At 32.5% G+C, this 23,111-nt stretch overlaps 1 protein-coding gene across 1 annotated transcript in view; it reads left to right on the top strand.

The window, feature by feature from the left end:
* The window catches only part of NAF1 (nuclear assembly factor 1 ribonucleoprotein), a 30,656-nt gene extending 8,167 nt beyond the window's left edge, over window positions 1-22,489 (top strand). Inside the window, exons 3-8 of the mRNA XM_006917007.3 lie at window positions 3,835-3,928; window positions 5,815-5,897; window positions 12,345-12,505; window positions 15,690-15,741; window positions 18,848-18,950; window positions 21,667-22,489. Coding sequence (XP_006917069.1) covers window positions 3,835-3,928; window positions 5,815-5,897; window positions 12,345-12,505; window positions 15,690-15,741; window positions 18,848-18,950; window positions 21,667-22,127 — 954 coding nt within the window. The 3' untranslated portion in view covers window positions 22,128-22,489. The remainder of the gene's footprint in view (window positions 1-3,834; window positions 3,929-5,814; window positions 5,898-12,344; window positions 12,506-15,689; window positions 15,742-18,847; window positions 18,951-21,666) is intronic.
* The last annotated feature ends 622 nt before the right edge of the window (window positions 22,490-23,111 follow it).

Raw genomic sequence — 23,111 nt, 5'->3', positions numbered from 1 at the left:
ATTGTTCTAGACCACAGAATGAGTCTCTGCCCACTACAAATATTCTGGCTTAGTGTATCTTTCCTTATCTTCTTCATGCTGGATGTTTCTTAGACATCCTTAGAGCAGAATATTGGGACTTCCCCAGACCTTATAGACTGACCTGCTCAACATAGAGTAAATTATATTATATTAATCTCAAAAAATAGTAAAAAGGCATTTGATAAAATTCAGTCATTTCTGATTTTAAAAAAATTTGGTAAGATAGCAATCAATATATACGTTTTAATCTTATTAAAAAATTCTAGTCAAAATGAATCATTATGTTTAATATTGAAACATTCATAATAAAGTGTCAGACATCACAATTGCTTGACATTCTAGAAATACCAACCAATATTTAAAAGTGAAAAACGTGATGTCCTAATATTGAAAAGGAGGATTTATATTTTTAAAATATGGTAATATAGTGAATACACAAGAAAATCACTAGACACAAATTTCAGCATGTTTTCGTGTGTTTAAACAGTATCCATTTATGATAGCAGTAAGTAATATTTAATAACTAGTAATTTATAAGAGCAAATAAGATAAAATGGTTTTGAATGAGCTTAAGGACTACTTAGAACCTATAATAAGACAACTGTAGTTAAATGTGATTTTAATCAATACTAATAACACTAATATAACAAACTGGTTTTAAAGTTTACCTAGTAAAATAAACATGTGAGACTAGCTAGAAAAATTCAAAGGGGAAAAATATTGATGGAGTGCATAGGGAAACTAGCCCTTATTCTCAAATATTAAAACATGTTATGAAAGACACAGTTGTTAAAACAGTTTAAACACTGAAATAAGTCAGTAGGACATAATGGAGATTTCAGTAAAAAATCCAAATATATAAGTACATTTAGTATATGTTAAAAATTGTTTTTCATGTCAGTAGGGGAAAAGATGGATCATTCAATGAGAAATAACTGGCTAGTTATTTGGGTAGAGATAAAGCCAATTTCTACCTTGCTTTTGTATAAGAATAAAATTGCAAGTGGACCAAATATGCAAATATTAAAAATGAAAATAGAGAAGCCATGAAAACATCAGTGAATTTAAAAATTAATTTGGTGAAGTGAAGGTCTGTCTCAAAAGCTAAAAAATGGAAAACATTGATATATTTGACTACATAAAAATTAAAATACCAAAATTCATTAAACAAAATGCTAAAAAACATGCTGGGAGGTAAGGGAGTGTATATTTGCTACATATTTGATAAAGAGCAAATGTTCTTAAAAACCAAAGTTCTCTTATAAATTAATAAAAAGATAAGCCACCAGAAGAAAAATGTGTGAACTATACAGACAATTCATAAATACGTAAAAATATCCACGAAACATGAAGGATGGATATTCAGTCTTCCTGCTTAATGAAGAAATTCACATTAAAGCAAGATACTATTTTGGGCATATCAGCCTGGCAAAGATTTTCATCTCATGATGGCAAGAGTGTAGGAAAATGTCGTTTGTGGAAGTGTGAATTGATATAACTTTTTTGGAATGAAATTTAGCAATATCTGTCAAAATTTAAAATGTTTATATCTTTGGATCTAGCAGTTCCACTTAGAAGAATTTATCACAGGAGCTACTCAAAGATATATGTGAAAGAATGTCGTGTCATTGTGTATAATGGTAAAAATTTTAAAAGGGCAGATAAATGTCGATATTTTATTAAAGTAAAACATTTTAAAGTTATGAAAGTTTATATCTGCATAGTAAATGTTTAAAAGACTAACAACAGCTGTTTCTGGAGAGGAATTAGGAGGTTGAAAGAAATATGGTAGAGGAATTTATTTTTTATTTGCATCCTTCTGTGCTTTTTTCCTTTTATTGAAAACGGAAATATGTATTACTTTTATACTTTAAAATTAAAAAATTAATTGAAACAGTATTAGAGTTTAGATTTCTACCAAAACATAATTATATTGCATTTATTTCTCCTAATGAAAAATGCAAAACGAGGAACCTTTCATTTTGTGGTCAAAGAGCAGTTATTTAGTATTTGGAATAACAGTGATTTTGTCTCCTGAGTGTTAAGGACATGTGGTCTGCCTCCTGTCCAGTTCATAAAGATCTAACAACACTTCCGCTTTTGGAAACTGTCCTACCATTTCTTCTACCACTATACTCTTGACTTTATTTAATCAGTAGGCATTATCACAGCCCAAAAGTAATTAAAGTATTTGCTTTAGATCTTACTGTAATTTGGTTAAGCAGCTGGGCAGATTTCATCACTATCCTTCTGCATTAGAAAATGTCATTACAAAATGCCACTCCCAGAACCAGAATCAGTGTGAGACCTGTATCGCCATTACCCTCTAAAATATCACTGAAGCCCTCCTGTCTGCAGTCTCCCAACATGATAGTTCTCCAGTCTTAGATTTAACAGAGTGTGGGGTTTCTTTAGCTAAGAACTTAAACAAAGCTGTTCCATATCACGTTCTTTACCAGTTTGTTCTAACAACTGAACTCCCTTCTCTATACTGATATACACATGAACCACTTTCAAATCATGGTCTTGCCAAGAAAAGGCTTTCCATATTTAATATGATTAAATGACAAGTAGTTGTCCTCTTCCTAAAAGTACAGAAAAATTCTGATACATAAAACACAATTGTTTTCTTCCAACACCAGCAGGCTACCCATACAGAGAGGTGAGTCTTCTGCATTGCGTTGGTTGAGACCCTTAGTGTGGCTCTCTGTAAGTAAGTAATCCTGGATAAGAAAATAACATCTCACTGAAGCAAGTTATGCTTTAATCTAATTAAATGATTTTGTTAAAAACCTTTTTTGAGCCCCTGTAGAGGAAAATCATTACCCATGATGCATTCATCTGCAGTACACTGTGTTATTTAGGTTTTCCTATCTTTTCCAACATTTCTCCAAATGTCATCTTCTCCCAGATTAACTTCTAACTGCCATTAATAGAATCTTTGCCCTTTTAAGGCTTCGTAAGGAAACACTTTGTTCTAAGAGTTAATTGTGATCCTTTGGCAAAGGTCAAGATATAGAAAGCTCTTTTTATTTAATTTAAAGCTTGAGGTCAGTTTTATTCTTAGGTTTTTCTTCTACTTCATCTCTACTTCAATATCTAGTTTCTATAGCAACCAAAATACAGTTAGGTGCTGGGTCAGAAAAGAGAACTCTTTAAATGTTAAGAAATTTAGTGTTTAACCTAGAGAGGGAAGATACCAGGCAACACCTTCACAGCTTTTCCAGTCTGATGCTTACATTCTGTTTCTAGGAATTTTATATTTTTTCCTGAAGCAGCTAGACATTTATTTCTTTTTCACACCGTCCCAGAAAAGAATGCTGCACCTCTATTCAGTAACTTAATCACAGTCAAATTAATTGATTAACTAAATCAAGGCAGCTAAGAACGAGAACTTTTCCGTGGAAAAATTGTAGTGACCAGTAGAATAATTTTTCTTCAAGTGGAATGTCTCTGGGAATTATGTGCATTGTCTCTTTTCTTTACCTTGTATTTCTTAACAATAGTTTGTTTCTATTGTTTTTGGGTTTTTGTTCAAGCGTGATTGGGAAAATCTTGAATGGTACTTTTGTCTGTGTTCTCAGTCTAGATTAGGGTACAGATGTTAGACCTATTGCATCACTTAGGTGGGGAGATACTAGAGGGGAAGAAGTGTTGTCACACTAAAAAGGATAACATTGAAGAGAGATGGTAAACTACTTAATGTTACATTTTCAGGAATGTGCTTAGTACTTTAAAAAAAAGTATTCTCTATTTTTTTTAGTTAAGCTGTTGAAGAAGCTGGAGGAAGAGTAATGTTTTTTTATATTATAGGAACTACCTTCAGTTGAAGAGCTCACTATTATTCTTCCTGGAGATACTGAATTAAAGCCTCTTGGGATGGTTTCAAGTATTATTGAACAATTAGGTATGTATATATCTTTATTAATAAAAATTATCGATTTTTTCCAAGCATGTACTAATAATTGAATCATACTTTGACTAATAAATTTTAAACAGATAAATTCAGTTTTTAAGTTTTTACTTATTAAGTAATCCATAAATACATTGTTATTATACAAATTTAAAGTATGCTTTTATGGACGTTTTCTCCAGAATTTTATTCGATGTGTAATATTGGTTTTCTATTGCTATTCAATTACTACAAATTTAGTGGCTTAAAACAACAGAAATTTATTATTTTACAGTTCTTTGAGCCAGAAGTCTGATATGGATCTCACTGTGCTAAAATCAAGGGGTCTATCAGGGCTTGGTTTTTTTGTGGAGACTCTAACTGAGAATTCATATCCTTGCCCCTTTCAGCTTCTAGAAGCTGCAGTCGTTCCTTGGCTCATGGCCCCCTTTTCTTTACCTTTAAAGCAGCCTGAAAAGGTTCTCTGCTTTTAAGGACTCCTTACATTGGGCCTGTATCATAATCCACATAATCTCTCCATCTCAAGGTCCTTAACCTTAATCACATTTGCAGAAAGAAAAAAAAAAAATTTTTGATGTTGCATATTCACAAGTTCAGGGATTACGATGTAGGGCGGGTATTATTCTGCCTACCGCTTTTGATTTTCTCTTATAAACATGTAAATTAGAATGGTCTGTGATGTAGTACTGGTGTGAAATATGAAACTGTTGGATTAAAAGAGAACTAGATATTATAGTCTTCTTTTAGCTCCAAGATGTGAGGTAGGTACATGAAAGACCTTTAAGTTAATGAAGTTACTATTAACTCTCATGGCAAGATATACTTGAGACTAGAAGAGTTGACAAAGTCATACGATTTTTGAACTGGGAAAAAGACCTAGATTATCCACCAGCCCCCTTAATATGCAGGGCTTAAGGGACACAGAAAAATTTGGCACTTGCTTTTTATGACCAGTTGTATAACGAGTCATTGGTAGAAATGAGACTTTATCTTTTGACTTTTTACTAACAATGTCCATATCAGTATTTTAAAAAACGAATATTTAGATAATGTATACTTTATAATTTAATCAAAATTTTGATCAAAGTGAAACATTTTTTACAAAAATTATAATTACTAAAACTACCTGATTCTCGAGTCGTTACATTTACTAGTATTTGAATTATCTTATTAGGTATTTAATAAGATGCATAAATAAGTCAAACAGATAATTACTTGATTACATAGTGTTAGACTTGAAGTATATAGAAAAGATTTAGGTAGTGATGTATATTCTCAAAAATTAAACTTTTTCCTCTTTGCTGTGGTAGATCAGTTGTTTAACATTTCTGGCACTTAAAAGAATTGGAGCATATTAGACTACTGAGATAATGCTTTTGCTTTTTGAGAAGGGAAGTGATCATTTCTGTGAGCACTGTCATTCTTGTTTAGAGGAAGATGCTTTTGCGAAATCTTTAACTTTTATATATATAATAAGTAATCAGTGCTTTGTAGAAAAGAATGTCTAGAATGAAAAAGAAACTAATTTCTTCTGAAACAGGAGTTGTATAACTAAATGTGATTATACATATTTGGGTAAAAATTGCTTGAGAAAATGTACACAGCTTGAATTTGTTGGCTTTTTAATTGGTGACTCAAATTTTTAGTGAGATTTTATACTTTTTTCCTTCAAATTGTAGCTTTTTTGCATTAAATAAAAATATGTAGAACCTATTTCCCTGTGCTATGTGGTAATAGATTTTGTTTATCCAAGAGGAATAGTTAGAGGTGTATTACCTCAAGTTTTATTTTAAATTATATTGGAATAAAAGCCTAAACTCTTATTTAAATTCTGTATTCTGATAAAACTTTGAAGTAATCTGTTTTGTTTCATTTTTCAGTAATAATTGAATCTGTGACTAACCTACCTCCATTAAATGAGGAGACTATAATTTTTAAAAGCGATCGACAGGCAGCAGGAAAGGTTTGTAAATAATTTAAATCTTACACATTTTTCTGTTTCTTTGTTGGTTTTCTGACTTTCCCTATCTGTCCTAAAAAGAGTTTATTAATTTTAGTAGATGAGCAATCCAGAACTCTCAGATTGAACATTCTCTTAGTACCTTTTCAATTTTCTTTAATACTACATGTCTGTCTGTGTAAAAGGTTAAATACTTTTTTATTTGCCTCTTTGGAGTGCACAGGTATAGAATTTTTTCCTTATATTCCTCAGGTACTTTACTAGGCAGTGGCTCTTCATATTGAGGAAGACACAGTTCCCTCCCCTCCAGGTACGAGAGTTAAGTGAGAGTTAAGTGCAGGAGTCTTCCACTGTGTAGTAGTTCTTAATCTTTTTTGATTTGCAAGGCCCTTTCAGTGGCAGCTCTGAAAACTTTAGGTTTTGGCTTCTTCATTTGGAAGCTGAAAGTGCAATCTTTTTAAGGGGAAAAAGATTTCAGTGATGTCAGTAAAGTGTCACCGTAAGCACATTCTAGGGGTTTAGGAATATGTGTACCTCAGTACTCACCATAAGGTTGGGTTCCTTTTCATATCTTACTAATCGAACAACCCTGAATGTCCATCCTTAATATGGAAGGCCACAGTTTACCCATTAGGTACACATTTCTAAGCAGTCAGCAGAGGACATAAAACCTAAGATCAAGAATATCAATATTAACCAAATGTTCCTTTTCGGGCAGGAGGGACAGAGTTTTATTCACCTCAGTATTCTCCACTGCACAAAATATAGTCCTCTGGAAATTATACATGCTAATAAGTAAATGTATATTAAGTTGAAAACAAAAAAATAGAAACCAGCTACTATTCTTTGGAGAAGCAACTTTCTGGGGTTTAGTTTTTTCCAGATAAGCAACAGTTGGCTTCTTTTTTTATTCTAGGAGATATAACTAATTTTCATTTAATCAGAAAAACATATATTTTGAACTATGTTGTTCAGTCGCTCACATAACCTTCCTTTTTCTTTGCCTCTTCCTTCTATTCCATTCTAACATAGATTAGAAAGGGATCAGGTTTTTATTAGGGTCCTGCCACCTTGTACCACCTACATACGTTTTTTTTAGGTTGACAGTCTTAATTCACCAAAGAGATATGAGTCACTTAGGATTGTAAAGCAGTCAGAAGGAGAATTAATTGGGGTCTAGAGCTAATATATTTTGTCAATTCTTGAGAAAAGTTTGCGAGGGGAAGAATGTCTTTTTTAATGCCTGAAGGATGGTGCTGTACTTTTTTCCTTTCAGATACTTAGGCTCAGTACTTTTGTTTCAAATATTGGACACTGCCAGTGCCATCATCAGGCTTTAGAGAAAACCTAGGCCGCTTAACCTCAGAGAAGGTTGAGAGAAAAAAGGAATGGGAAATTAGTAGATGACTGTGCTCTGAGTAAGCTCTCCGTGCCAGTTGGTACAGAACTTCTTTAGGAGAAATGGAACATTCTGCCCTGGTGCAAAAACAAAACATTTCTTGCTGTCCTCAAGAAAGTAGAAGAGGGAAGGAGAGACTGGTAATGGAAACATATTTCTTGATTTTTCAAACTATGAATTGAAACTGATTATTTCCACAATTCCTTTTATTTATGATTTCATGACAGTTGCCTTTCCTATAAATAGTTTAGACAATTTTAATTTCAATACACCCAACACTTCACTAATTAAAAACTTGTAAATTCACATTTCTTGTATCTAATACATTTGCATTCTCAGTCCTATAATTGTGACTAATATTGTTAATATTCAACTCTTCTGTCATTTGACTTTAAAAGGAGTCAGATAAAAATGTAATATTTACACCTTTAACTTTAGCCATGTGACATAAGTCTAGGGGGATAAATTAAATCTATTTCTAAATTTTACATAGAAAACTATGTAAATTCAAGAAACGAGAAGTCTTTTAAATATATTTGGTTATAAATCTAACCACCTCGAAATAATTCCTCAAAATAATGGCGAGAGTTGGGGGAAGAGTTGAGAGTATTAGTTAAACAAACCAGTGGCCAGAAAATGAAATTGAATCTGTTTTTGACATTAAGCCTATCTTATCTAGACAATAAATGAGTTTGTCTTCAATGCCAGGCTTTTGCATAGTCTTTCTTTACCCTCTGCTCTTGAATAATAATAGTAATAATGAGCCATAGTGATAAATATTTTGAATATTTTTAGAAATGCACTGAAATCCTGTAAGGAAGTGAAATTATCTCCATTTCCTCAAAAATCATAAAGTTAAAAAGGGACAAATTGAGTTTACAATCTACTTGGTCTTATTCACTTCCATTTACCTCCCTGCCTCTTCCGACTGATTTAGGAGGGCAACCTCAGATTTGTTCTTTTACTTTTGCCCATTACTAATGATTTAATAATAACCAAATAATGCTTTGTTTTTTTTGATAAATGATGAATGAAATTCCATTTTTATTGTTTAGTTCTTTAATATAAGGGATTGTTAAAAAATTGACCAACCTATGCCACCTATTATTATGATATGAATTTGTTGGTTATTTGTTTTGCATTTAGTTTGGAGTATTTATCAGAGCAAGTTTTTATTGTTATTGTTTTGTTTTACTTTTTAATAGACCAAAACAAGATCTATTTCCCTGTCAAATATCATTGGATAGGAATTTTTATGGATTTTTTTTTTTTTTCAAAGAATGCTTTATATTACAGTTTTAGCCACTAGTATCTGATGGTTTTGTGGAAATCTCCGTGTTATATTGATATAATTTTTTCCCCCTCAGTAACTTGTGTAATTACTTGTATAATACACACAGTGGTTGAACTAATTATTTGACTTAATCAATAAATTATAATACTCTTTATTAATGGGAAATCAAATAGTATATAATATGATTGATAGGCAATTCTGGATGGCTGTGGATGTTCATTTTCCCCTTCCTCCTTTTGGTAGCTTAGCAAAAAGCTGGCTCAGCTAGAAAGACAGTAAGGCCTTTGGCCAATGGCATTCCTTGAATGCTGTTCTCAGAGCGGCAGCATGTAGATCTAGGCCCTCCACACGCACAGCCCTCCAGCAGAGTTCCTGGGCCTGGACATTCCTTAATATGTTTCTTTTTACCTTGAGAAACTGGGAGTTACCTAGTCCCTCTTAGGCTCACCCATAAGTGTGACACGGTGCGTGTGAAGAGGGCAGAGAGTGAGACTTATTCTCTCTCTTGGAGCGCCCTCTGTGCATGTCTAGCCAGCTGACACAGGCAGGCCCCAGCTGCTAGGACTTTTGGCATGTTGCATACAGAACATCTAAACCCAGCCTGTGCTGTGGAATAAGAATTTAGGGGACTGAACATACTCTTCTCTGCTTCTAATTTTTTTCCCAGCCAACCCTATGCTATGTCTGTACTATGCAGTGGTAGTGGTGTGTGTTTGTGACCCCTTTGTGTGACAGGAATCCTTTCAGGTCTTTTACCAGAAAAATACTGCTTTTGAATAAGATGGTAAGTATTGTAAGTGGAAGGACACTTAGAAAACTACCTCTCAAATGACAAGGCAAATATAAAACATTAGTTGGATTACAGCTTTTTGGATTATATTTTTATATGAATACCTCTATAGAATATATACTATTTAAAGCATAAAGAAGGCTACTTGCCTACCATAAAGTAAATAGCTTAGACATTACTGTCTTAAGTTCTGTTTCTCACACTATCTCCGCAGCCTGTTCCTTCCTTTCCTTTTATGTCTAGTCAGGTAGTGTGGAAGTTTTAAAATCTCTGAAGTCTGGTGGAAAGACTGAGCAGGAGTAGAGGTTTAAGGAACTGTGAGATGAAGGGGGCTGGTCTGAGCCCTGCTTTGTCTAAAGTTGTTCTTCACAGTACACTGTAGCTCTCAGGTATTAGCCAGTTGAAAATCTATACTTTGAAGCTGATAGTTGTTTAAAACATTGTTCAGTGCTTTTTTTCTATAACTTTGGGTGAGCTAAATTGCTTGAGTGAACTCAGTCAAGTTTTCCCGTGACTATTTGGGGTAAGGTTATACATATTCCTTAGAGGACATTTGGTCTATATTTGTTTCTGTCCAAAGTATTCACACTTATAAATCATCCCTGGGTTCAAATAGCTCATTATGTTTATTTCTACTTCAGGTTTACAGAATTAATACATAATTAATACATAAAAAGTACTATCATGTATTATTGGTTCGATAATTATGTTGTGGCTGTACTGCCAATAATAACTCTTCTTGCCTCAGTAGCCTAGCTGGTGATGGGACATAGGGTTAGGTAGGTGGGTCAGGGTTCGAATCTTGTAATATAGTGGGATTTATATTAACTATGCAAAAAAGTAGGACTTGTATTAATTATGGACCAAACATCTCTATGGACGTTTGGACAGGACCAGATGTCTGCTAATCTAATACCTCTCAGTACTGGTGTGTGCCATACCCTGATTCCAAAATGTACCTTCCTGTTGCCAGCTGTATGTGGTATTAATTTACTTAAAACTTTTTCATGATTTTATTGTAGCTGTGGCTCGTAAACACTTCGGATCTTAAGAATAGGCAACTTAAGTGTCTTTTGATTTTTTTCCAAGAATTTTGAATGTCACTTACATTTTGGTTCAAACCAGCATGTGCATAAGCCTGAAGCTATTAAGGTTTTTTTCTTTCAGTTAGGAAATGGAATCGTGCCATCTAGGAAACAAGCCCTTGGGAAGCAGCTTTTTGTGCCAGATCACAAACAATGATTATTGTACCTTGTACTAATGGATTCATAGGTAATTTTTTTAAAGATATTTTTTATCCCTGTCCAAACTTAAAGAATCAGATCTGTTGATATTCATAGAGTTAAAAAAATGAAAATCATTTTTAAGACTTTTTAAAAATGTGACAAGTGAGATGATGTTTTGCTTCAATCTATGTAATGTAGGCCAGTAAGAGATGTGCTCCAATATATTCTTTCTGTCCTTTGCAATTTGGTTTGAAGAAAGAGGTCTATTTTTTTTCTAAATTTTTTCAAAGCAAATTTCTTGCTATTTTCTTATTCGTTTGTTTTTAAAAGAAAAAAAAGCTTAAAAATTTGATGCTATTACTGTTATTTCAGAATACATTGGCATTTTAATTGTTTTTAATATTGCTAGTTGTTTTTAGAGTAATCACATCTACACAATGTTGGTACCCTGATGGCTGAGTTATTTTATGCCTTACTGAAAATTAATAGAAGCTTGAATGATATTCTAAAGAGTGTAAAATGAGAACATTTACTATAAAAAATCAAGAACCAACCGAGGATGTAATAAAACAAATACTTTCAGTGCAATTGGTTTAAAATGGTCCAAACTATTTGGAAAGTTATTTAGTAATTTATATCAAGAGTTTTAGTAACAGTCATACTCTTGGCTCCAGTAATGGAGTTCCCTGACAAATCAATTTTCAGGAAACCTGAAGTGTAGAAATTTACATATAAAGATGTTCATTATGACATCATTTATTGAGCAAATTGGAAGCTGCCTAAATCATCTATAATAGAAGACAAGTTGAACACATTGTACTCGGTCTATAAAGGGATCTTAAATAGCCACTGAATTTATACTTAGGAAGAATATTCATAACATGGAAAAATTTAATGCAACTTTAGGTTTTAAAAAGGAACAGTTACAAAACTAGTTTTTGAAAAATTTATTAATAGAAAAGACTAGAAGAATCTACAGTGACATTAGTCATGGTCTAGTGTCTATAATATACATATATTTATTATCAGAAACATTTTTAAAAACAGGTATTTTGTGAAGAGTTTGAAAATGAGAGACTTCCTGTCATTCATAAAACATTTTCAGAAGTAAAATATTTGTGTGCTAAAAGTAATTCCTTCACATAAAAATTAAAAGCTGTATAGCATCTTTGGTTTTTGAGAAATAAGCAAATTTAAGTTCAAATCTACTTTGCTACCTTTTGAATTAGAAAAAGTTGTTTAATTTTATAAAAATGTTAAGCATTGTATGAAAATGGTAGAAATAATTGAATACTTATTGAAGCACAAACTTGCTTTTAAGTTTTGTGTTATAAGATTCCAGATGACAGACAGCATTTTATCTCTCAGAAGTTATTAATTATAATTCTTTTCTTCATACCTTACAACTTAAAGAGTGATAACAAAAATAAAAATTCATAATTTGCATCTAGTTGGTACCACTAAATGATTTGAATTTAGCAAAGGGCAAGCTTGCTACAATTGTTTTAAAATTCATAGAAAGGAAATCTGGAAAAAGCTAATGTATTTATAATCAAAATATGAAAACTTTATGAATATGCAAAGATGACAAATATGAGTACGGTTTTATTCTGACATTGACAAAAGTACCTTGTTATAACAATTATCAGTGTTTTCTATTTTAAATATCACTAATATTTAAATATTATTTTTGAATCATTTACACGTTAAAGGAGGACTTTATGTTTCTTCTATTTTGTAGATATTTGAGATATTTGGACCTGTTGCACATCCATTTTATGTGTTACGGTTTAATTCTTCAGAACACATTGAGAGTAAAGGTATTAAAATAAAGGACACTATGTATTTTGCTCCATCAATGAAAGACTTCACCCAGTATATATTCACAGAAAAACTTAAACAGTAAGTAACTTCATTACCATGCTAGTTGTTTGCTTATCTAATGTTTATGTTTTAAGAATAATTCTCAGTGATGGTGGTTTGTTATAGTTAAATGGTATCTCTCTTCCAAAGAGTTTTTTATCTTCATAATAATGCCTCTGAAAGCCGAAATTTGTTTTCACATTTTATTGGTAGAGATCATTTATATCTTTTACCCAAAATGACTTTATCAACTAGTAGGAATACATTTGGGTCATATAAACTTTTTGACTTTTACATTATATACATTCTTTTATATACATGCTACTTCAGTATTAGTGTTACCATTTAGATTTTTTGCTATTTTAATTTTATTTAATTTTTATTAATTTAAAATTATTAGGGGACATTGATTAATAAAATCAAATAAATTTTAAGTGTACAATTCAGCAGTATGTTGTATATATATTGCATTGCATGTTCACCTCCCAGAATTAGATTTCTTTTCTTTGGATTACATTCGCAGTCTTAACTAGTTAATAAAACTGTATAATTCTCAAGAGAAAAAAATATGTAGATTTCAGGTTGTTATAAATTATAAACTTGTAGAAGCAGCACCTAAAATGTGTCACTGCAAAGTCGGTTATCAAGCGGTGATAAGCAGGGCTGACTGAATTAATAAAGCAGTGCTCTTAATTTTGTCTGTACATATGCTGAATGACGTCTATGGCAAATGGGTAGTAATATTTCTGAATACTTATGCTCCCACTGGTTTATTGTGTATTTTCATGTGTTAATTATGTTGCCTAGTGTTAGTTGTAGAGCTGTTTATATCAGTCAATTTTGTTACATAATTTAATTTTTGTATAAACCAATGCATATAGTTAAGGTAGAATAGCTTTTTAAATAAAAATTAGTTGGATGCTTTGGAAAGAAGTAATGGATATGAGCCACTAAAATATCATCAAATTAGGAGTGGAAGAAAAGAACACAAGAGGTGGCGAGGGACGGGAGATCTTAAATCCAAGAAGACTGCACTCAGTTTGACACAGTCCCTTTTAGGTCTAGTTCTCTTTCAGTTGGAAATTTGAAATATAAGTGACGCATTAGGGATGTGGTTTTTGTAGGAAATACAAAGGAGCTTCAGTCAGTGAGTAGTGCTATGCCAAAAGTACTAGTCTCAGTTGTAGGGCATGAGAAGGTCTCTGTTCTGCTTATATATTAAATCAAGTCGCTGGATTTCATTTATTATTTCAGATATGAAAATTTTGTTCTAATAATTGATTTAACTCATGTTTAAGAACCCACATAATTATCTGAAGGAACATTATGCCTAAGTTATTCTTCAGGTTGTGTAAGGTTAATTTTTATAAATGACCACTGAGAATAAAGGTGAATTAAATAGACAGTAAAATCATAAAGATTTTAGTGTGTTTTAAAATCATGCCTTAATCATCATTTCATTCTGCTTTTAATATTTTTATTTTATTTTATTTTATTTTATTTATTTTATTTTATATTATGTTGTCATTGGTTAACAAAACTCAGTAAGTTTCAGGTGTACAATTTAACAGTAAGGCATATATATATTGTATTGTGTGTTCACTGTCCATAGTTAGATTTCTTTCTGTCACCACAAATTTGACCCATTTTACCCCATCTACCTCCCTCCTTCTCCCTCTCCCCATATTAAGATGTTGCTGTATATTTTGCTTTGACAAATAAAATATTTTAACTTAAAACATAAGCCAAAAGGTTTTCTGAAGGTGTTTATTAAATGGATTTTAAATAATACAAGCAGTCTTTGTTCTTGACTTACAAGAACAAAACTTTAGTCATTGACGGAAATAACAGTAAACTAAAGAATTGGGAAATTAGGCCTATCCTGTAGAGGCCCCACCTAACAAAGCCTGTTCTATTCCAGACTATATTTTATTTGTCATGGAAACTCAGTGCAGTACTTTGCCTTCGAGATGGAGAGGAGCTAAGCTAAAGAAGAGATCAAGTGCTTTTTGAAATGTCACTTTATCTCTTCTTTAGTAGATTTTGATTCTTCAGTGAGAAATGCACTAGTTGAGAGCACTTTTCCCACTTCTGTCTTTAAACTTCAGGCTAAGGGCACCACAGATGGGCATGTATGCAAAAAAAAGGAATACTGGAGTTATGTTAAATGTATAGGTACAAGGTGATAATTAAAAAGTAAAACTTAAGTGGTGGAAAAATCACTGGTAATGCCTCATATGCAGTGTCAAAGTTCTGAATCAAAATTTCAGAGCAGACGTAATGTCTTCATATTGTACCAGTCCTCTGACATCTGTAAATTGATTTTTATGGATTACAGATTAATGGATTACTGATTTTAATGAATTCTTGAGAATCTCATTTGTTTTTGAGATGTAGTTTAAAGCAGTGAAGACATCTCCTAATACTTTGTAATATTTTACTATGATTGAATGTCAGATCGTGAAATAAAAAATTAAAAAATAAGATTAAAATGACCTTTCAGAAATTGATATTATACTCATAATTGATATATGTACTTTTGTCGGTCATAGAGTATAAAACTTTCCACCAAAAGTAATTAATGCTTATGATTATGCTGTCCTTCAGAATCTTCAAAATTCCTCCTCTTTCCCAAATTAGATAACCTTTATTTTATGCTCTCTGCTTTGAGAATCACTATTGGAATGAGCCTTGGTTACTCATGGAGTAGTGTCGATATTCCTCAAGTAAATAGAAGGAAAAGCATTTCATGTTGTTATCTTTGCCATTAAACCTGTAAAATATTAGATAAGGGAATACCTTATGCTTGTTCCTTAGCACGTGGAAACAGCATCTAACCTATAAGTGGTGTGGAATAGGCATTTATCGAAGTGAGTTTTATAAACCAAGCTCAAGTATTATGAATGTATTCCAGTAATAGCATCTGGAGATGCTTATGAACTGCAAAACCATTTCCTGTGCACACCACAGCCGTGGCTTATTCTGCTACCCCAATCCTAATATGTATGTGTGTCCAACAGTTATGTTTTTCTTATGAGCTTCCCATATCTTCTGAAACAAGGTAAAGGAGATATAAATGGTCCCTTTTTTGCTCTTATTTTCATGTATATTGCAAAATTAAGAGGAGCTATGTCTTCTATTTTATTATTTTTCACACCATTAAGTTATTAAGTGCTTATCAGAATCTTAACCAGTACTTCGACTTTTTGTTTTCTCTTCCTAGGGATAGGGGATCGGATGCATCATGGAAGAATGATCAGGAACCACCACTTGATGTAAATATGTCTTTTTATACAATATTTTAGAAAATAAGGCAGGGCTTAATCCTATAAATTCATCATTCTCAAGCATAAGGAGGGCCTTAATGCTGCTCACACTGCCTCCTGTGAGCCCATGTGCATTCCCCCTCTCCCGGATGGCTGCTTTCTGCCTTTCAATAAGAATTGTTGGTTGATCATTTAAAAAAAATATTTTCAGTCACATTTTAATAATTATCAGCTTGTCATTGTCCTTGTAATTTCCTACCTTTTTAATCACTTTTTTGGACAACTGATAAAGGCAGAATTGTCATTATTTTTAAAAATGTTATTCTTCAGTTTAGTAATTTCACCATGTGAGACATGAAGACATTTATTAATGGTGCTTTTAATATGCTGCCTTTCTTTTGGAGGTACAAAAGCATTAGAATCTACCTAATTCTCCAGTTTTTACAATATAATTTCCTTCTTAAAAAGAGAGTTCTTGATTTTCTTTTTTGAATCTATGTCAGCAAGACTAGTTTTATGTCCCATAGTGTTTCTAGAGATGTGGACTAGTGTCAGGAATAATCTGTAGGATTATTTGATTTAATTTTTCATGGAGATGTTTAAGCATATTTTCTTTCTTTTTAAGTTTTTAAGATATACTATTTTTATAGTAATAGTAACATTAGAGCAACGAGTGTATACATTCCTTAAAAATAGTATGAATTTATACAATATGAAAGAAAAAATATAGTTTATTAGTAAGAGTTTTTATATGTGCTCAGTAGTTCTGATGAAGTTTCTCAGTATTATAAATTTTTGATATTTGTAGATATAACTATTCGTTTTAGATGCTCTCACACAATGTTGAAGATTCACAGTCTTTGTTAATTTCTAATTTTACTGAGGCATGAATTAAGTAATGCTGTCTTTAGAGGGTCACTTAACAAGTGAGTGACTAAGTTTAGTATCCACATTGCCATGGGAGTATATTTTCTAGTACACATGATTTCCATAAGGCCCTGAAGATTCATAATGTTGTTCATTATCTCTAGAGTATTTTATTACTGAAATTACATGCTTTTAAAATATTCAAAACTTCACAAAGGAATATCTTGAAAGATATTTCTTGTGAAATGCAGATATTTTTATATATCTCTGTTGTTTCAGACCTAAGCATTGAAGTTATTAATTATGGTACTGGTTTGATTAGGTTAATTATAAAAGTAAACCTCTACATACTTAATAGAATTTTTTTCTAAGTGGTTATCTGTCCCTTATTTCCATAATATGCAAAACTCTGAGAGTCTAAAGTTTATTTTATTATAATGACTTTTTGTAGTTTAGAATTATTGCCTGGTGTTGACCATATATTAGAATTTGGAATTCATGGTGTTTAAACTTTCTTGAAAAATCATGCCGTGAAAATAGAAAGTGTTAGGCTTACATAAAAGAGCTAATAATTATTTATTCATTTCTAATGTGAGTATTTAATTTGTAGTTGAATAAATATGTTTAATGTGAATTTTTTTTTATTTTAGGAGGTGATAGCAAAATATTGCCAAAATAGTCTCTCTAAATTAACTGTTGCCAATTAAAATCCTTTAATACCTCCTCTCTGCCCTTAGAATGATGCCCATTTATTTAAAAAGGCACAATAAGATTCTTTATTCTCTAATTACATTGTCTCTGATTTTTCTATATAAGAAGCTTTCACTTTGCCATGCAGAACCATTTCATTTCTCTATTATACTGTTCCTCTCTCCACATTTCTACTTCTTGGATATTTCCTTTTATTTATTTTCACTGCTAACTCATCATTAGAGATTTATCTTGGGTTACCCATACCAAGTCTCCCTTGCCCTTTTTTCTCTTTCTTCAGCTTTATATTCCCATAGCACTAAATCATAGCACTTGTTCATTGATTTATTTATTTATCTATTTTCTCATTCACTGAACAGTTTCAGAGAAGGAAATGTTTTCCATCTGATCTCAGTACTTTCAACTGGTAGATATCAGACTTAACCAGAACTTAAACATCTTAACACATTAAGATCAGTAATAAAAAATCATGTATGTGAAGGTACTAAAATCAGTTGATGTTTTCAAATTTGATTATAGATCTGAGATGTTTCATTTCATGAAAGATTTGATCTAGAATATATTTCAGCAGTACCCTACTGAAAATCCCATACAAAGACTTATACATTTTATGTCTTCTTTTAAAATGTGCATACATACATAAACGGTGAGCCTGCTTTCATATATTTTTATGAAACTTAATATCTGTATTCTATTAATAGAATAATAAAATGCCTGAATATTAAGAAATCGTAGAAGTTATAACATATGTAGCTTATAAATCTTGTTTTTTTGGTAGATTGTAACAGCGAATCTCAATTCTTAGTTATATCTGACTTTTCCTCTTGTAATTTAAAATGATTTCCCCTTGGAAGTTGGGTCATGCTTGTATCTACTTGTCAAACATTTTCTTGCAGTCCTATCTAAATAACATCCCTGGTGATTTTCTCTACCCTTACTTTGCCTCATTATTTATTTATCGCCTTTTCTATACTCAACATTATATTAATAAAAAATTAATACCTATTAAATGTTTAGAACAGTACCTGGAATATAATTAGCATGTGTAAATTTTTGAATGAATGACAGGTATAAAATTCTCTTCTATTTTTATATTAGATCTGATATTTTATGTTATTTGCTTGTTCCTAACTCGTCTTTTCTTTAGCATTTTTGGCAGCTGGCACTATGATGAATCTTGACTTTAAGTTCGAAGTCAGACTTCTAGCTAACGAATAGCCATATCTGAAGATTGTTAAGATTGGCATTTTAAAGTTATCTATGAAGCTTTCTAAGAATTAAAAAAAACAATAACAACAACCAAAAAAGCCTTGAGTATTCATCTGATTACTGGACTGTGTCAATTAAGAGTCTTTAGGCATTTATCAAAAAATACTTTGTTTTTCTATCTTATGTAATTCAAATATTACTGGAAAATATTTAGTGTCAAAAAGAGTATTTTCCAGGGTCAGTGTCAAATAATAAATAGGCTTATTCTTCTCACTTCCAAGTACGTACCATTGAATTCATGTGACATAAATCTATATTTTTCTGTCAGGCCTTAGATTTCAGTGATGACGAAAAGGAAAAAGAAGCTAGACAGAGGAAAAAAACTCAGATTCAAGGCCGGAAAAAGTTCAAATCTGAATTTAATGAATCAGGTGAGTAAATGCGATATATAGTAATTTTTTATCTTCACTTATGTGTATTTAAGTTCATCAGTAATAAAACCGAAGGAAACATGTGGGCTTTTTTTTTTTACCTCCGGCCATCCAGCCAGCACTGGAGTCATTTTACACATGGAATGTGGTGGGAGAGAGTAACAAGGAATATTCACTGGTAGTTTTTCAAACTTAATGACGTAAAAATGGCTAACTAAGGGGTAAAAGGCAAACTTAAGCTTTGTTAGAGTCATTTGTACTCGTGAGCACTTTTTCTTAAACATATTTGCTTCCTGTTTAGAATTAAATGATATGGTACTTAATACCTAAATCAAGGAAGGTATTTTATTTTTTAACATGCTTTTTCTTTTATTATTCCTTTTCTGTTTCATTTTTCCTTTCTTTAAAACTAAACTTTTTAAGGATTTATATGCAGTTGTAAGAAATAATACAGAGAGATTTTGTATGCCCATTACCCAGTTTCCTGTAATAGTAATGTCTTGCAAAACTATGCAGTAAAATATCACAACCAGGATACTGATATTGATACAATCAAGATTCAGAACATTTCCACCACAGAGAAATATCCCTCATGTTGCCTTTTTATAGTTAATCACTCACACTTTCCTCCCTAACTCGTCCTCAGCTCCTGTCAACCAGTAGTCTGTTCCGTATTTCTGCAGTATGTTTTGTCATGTCAAGAATGCTTAGATAAATGGAAGCATATAATATGTTACCATTCGGAGTTGGCGTTTGTCATTGAACATAATATTCTGGAAATTCATCTAGATTGTTGTATGTGTCAAATTTCTCCAGAGTTACGGTATTCCACAATATGAGTATACCACAGATTGTTTAACCATCGTGCATTGAAGGACATCTGGGTTGTTAATGGTTTTTGGTTATAGGAATAAAGTTGTTTTATACGTGTGTGTACAGGTTTTTGTGTGAACACATTTTCATTTCTCAGATAAATGTCCAAGAGTGGAATTGTTGGACTATATGATGGTTGTATGTTTTTCAGTGTGGCTGTGCTACTTTACCTTTCCATCACTGATGTATGAGTGACTCAGTTTCTCTACATTCTCACCAGCATTTAGTGTTGTCACTATTTTTTATTTTACCTGTTCTCATAGTGTGTGACGATATCTGTGATTTTAACTTGCATTTTCCTAATGCTTCATTTGCTATCTATATATCTTTTTCCGTGATGTATTTGTCTTTTTTCTGTTATCTAATTGTATTTCTGTTTTTTAACTCTTGAATTACGAGTTCGTATATAATTTCTTCTAGTCTTTAGCCTGTGTTTTCATCCTCTTAAAATGGTCTTTTGCAGAAAAAAAGTTTTTAATTCTGATTAAACCCATTTTATCAAACTTCCTTTTATGGAATCCAAAAATTTCTTAATTCTATCTACATCTCAAAGATTTTCTCCTATTTTTTTTCCAAAAGTTTGCAAAATTATTTGAGCTATTCTAGCTCCTTTGCCTGTCCATATGAATTTTAGAATAATCTCTATATTGACAAAAAGTCTTGCTGGGATTTTGATAGGATTTGCATTAAACCTGTATATTGGTTTGAAGAGAATTGACATCTTAACTGTTCTATTGAATTTTCAGTTCTAAAATTTCTATTTGTTTCTTTGTATCTTTTTTTGTTTGTTATAGCTTAGGCTTTCTATTTTTATTTGTTTTAATATATTCATAATTTCTTGTTGAAGTATTTTTCTGATGACTTTTAAAATATTTCTCAGATAATTCTAACGTCTTTTGTCATCTTGGTATTGGCCTCGATTAGTTTTCTGTTTTCATTGAATTTGGAATCTTCTTGGTATGATGAGTGATTTTTCATTGAAACCTGGACATATTGGGTATTACGTTAGGAGACACTAGCTCTTATTTAAATTTTCTATTTTGGCAGTTTTGTTTTTCAAACTGCTCTGACGGGGAAGGGAAGGAGGAGGGTATCACCTCATTACTATTACTATCGGGTAGAGCTAGACGTCCAGTGCCACCCTGACACTCATGGGGGACGGCTTTGTTACCTCTGGGTGGCGAGGAAAGCCCTGACTCTCTACTAGGTTTTCTCTGACACCACCCAGGGCGGAGGTGGAAGAACAATATGTTACTGCCAGCAGAGGTGGAAGCCCAGGTTCCCCACGTGACCTCCAATGTCATCTCAGAGAGGCCTTGTGACTGGCTTCCTGCTCAGCCGCCTCTGACACCACTCTGGTGGGAGCCATCTCATTACAGTTGGTCAGTCGGTCAAAGGTGGCATTCTAGGGTCCCCATTCAGCCTTTGGAAGTGTGACTGGGGGTGTGGTCCAGTTTCCTCTGTGGCATCCGGCTGGGGATGAGTGGTTATTGTCTAAAAGTCTGTTTTGCTAGACTTTCCCTTTCCTTATTCACTGGCATTTTGGAGTCTTTAAATTTGATAATTTTAAGCCTTACACTTTTATAACTACCATAAGATATACTGGAAGTTAAAGAAAACGCATTATTGAAATTTTAACCCATTTCCCATTTGCCCTGAGAATACTCACCGATGGCAAATCCTAGAAAACATAGCATTCCTACGCATGACGTTAAATTAACACGGGCAGCGAGCTGCACTTTTTTCTAAATGATATTTAGTCTTTTATTGATGTATTTTTTTGATGTATTAAGATTTTTAATTTTATTTTTATTCTTTTTTTTTTTTTTTGTGCTGCTCAAAGGTGAAAATTTCGCAGAAGTACATCAGAATTGGAATGCCCATGGCGCTGCTTCAGAGCATTCAAAAGGCTATCGCAACAGAGAATTCACACGAGGATTTCCCCGGGGCGGGCATCCTCGCCGGTTCCGCGGCAGGCCCCCTCCGCCACAGTTCTATAATTCAGAACATGGGTCTCTGGAGACGTCAGGGTTTCCGCCTCAGAGACAAGATAATCTCGTCGTGCCGCAGTATCCCTTTCCTCCGCCAGTGTTCGACATGCATAATTTTTCACTTCCTCCTCCACTGCCACCTCCACCTCCACCACCACCTTCTGTAAACATGGGTTGGGCAGTACCTAACATGGCACCTCATCCACTACTTCCCATGCCATACTCCTTACCCCCACCTCCTCCCCCTCCGCCCCTGCCTCCCCCCACCTCTTCTGGAGATAGTAATTCTTCTCATTTTGGATCTTACTATTAGGTGAATGTATGCATTTCCAGAGAAATGTGGACTTTTTATACTGTGTGAGGATTTTTTTTTTTAATATGAGAAGAATTTTTTTCTTTAAAGGAAGTAATTATGGAGTTAGATTTTTACAATATTGAGAAATAGTAAATACTTCCTTTAGTTGTAAGTTGATATATATTTGTAACCTTTGTGAAATTGTATCCATATGAAAGTTTCACTTTAAATTTGTGGTGAGAAAATCCAGTTATGTAACATTTAATTAAAACTTTGAATCCATGCTTTTGCCATCCCTTCTCTATTAAGCAATATGTATAGGTTTAATAGTAGATCTGAAGCAACTTTCATCATGTATTAAAATATATTGAATATATTGATTATCTTCTTGGTATATACGAAAATAAGATGTTGAAATCCTATTGAGAGTCTTTAAAATAAAGTATTTTTATAAACTCATACTGTGGAAATTGTTTTTAATTATAAATGCAATTTACCAGGGAGTTTAAATGTTCTCATTTATTTTTTAAACAAGACAAGGGTACAGAGAAGGGAAGGAAAGGCTAACGTGTTGGTAGAAGCTATGACTGTAATGAAAGCAAATATTTATTCATCATGCATAAGCAAACTTTTTATTATTTATGCAGATTTCCATTTGGTCACTATTCAGCATACTTTACTATTTAACCACTTAAAAGGACCACAAGGATTATTCACAATAAAATATTTATTTACAATAAAATGTATTTGACCCCTTACTAGGATAATCAATACGTCTTCCATATCTGTTTCCCAGATTCTCACATGCCTAGCACAGATTAGGTGCTTAAAAAATATTTAATGACTGAATTCAGAGTTTATAATTAAATGACCAGTTAGTAGTATTTTACATCATGAAATGTAAATGTAAGGGAAATTATGGAATTTTAGGAGCTGGGGAGGCTTAGAAGTCTAAACTAGTCCTCATTTAATAAGTAAGGAGGAGCATAAAGGGTTAAGGAA

This window comes from Pteropus alecto, unplaced genomic scaffold, assembly GCF_000325575.1.
Source record: "Pteropus alecto unplaced genomic scaffold, ASM32557v1 scaffold166, whole genome shotgun sequence".
Taxonomy (NCBI): Eukaryota; Metazoa; Chordata; class Mammalia; order Chiroptera; family Pteropodidae; genus Pteropus; species Pteropus alecto.
Note: the sequence above shows the minus strand (reverse complement) of the source record. Positions and strands in the feature narration are given on the sequence as shown.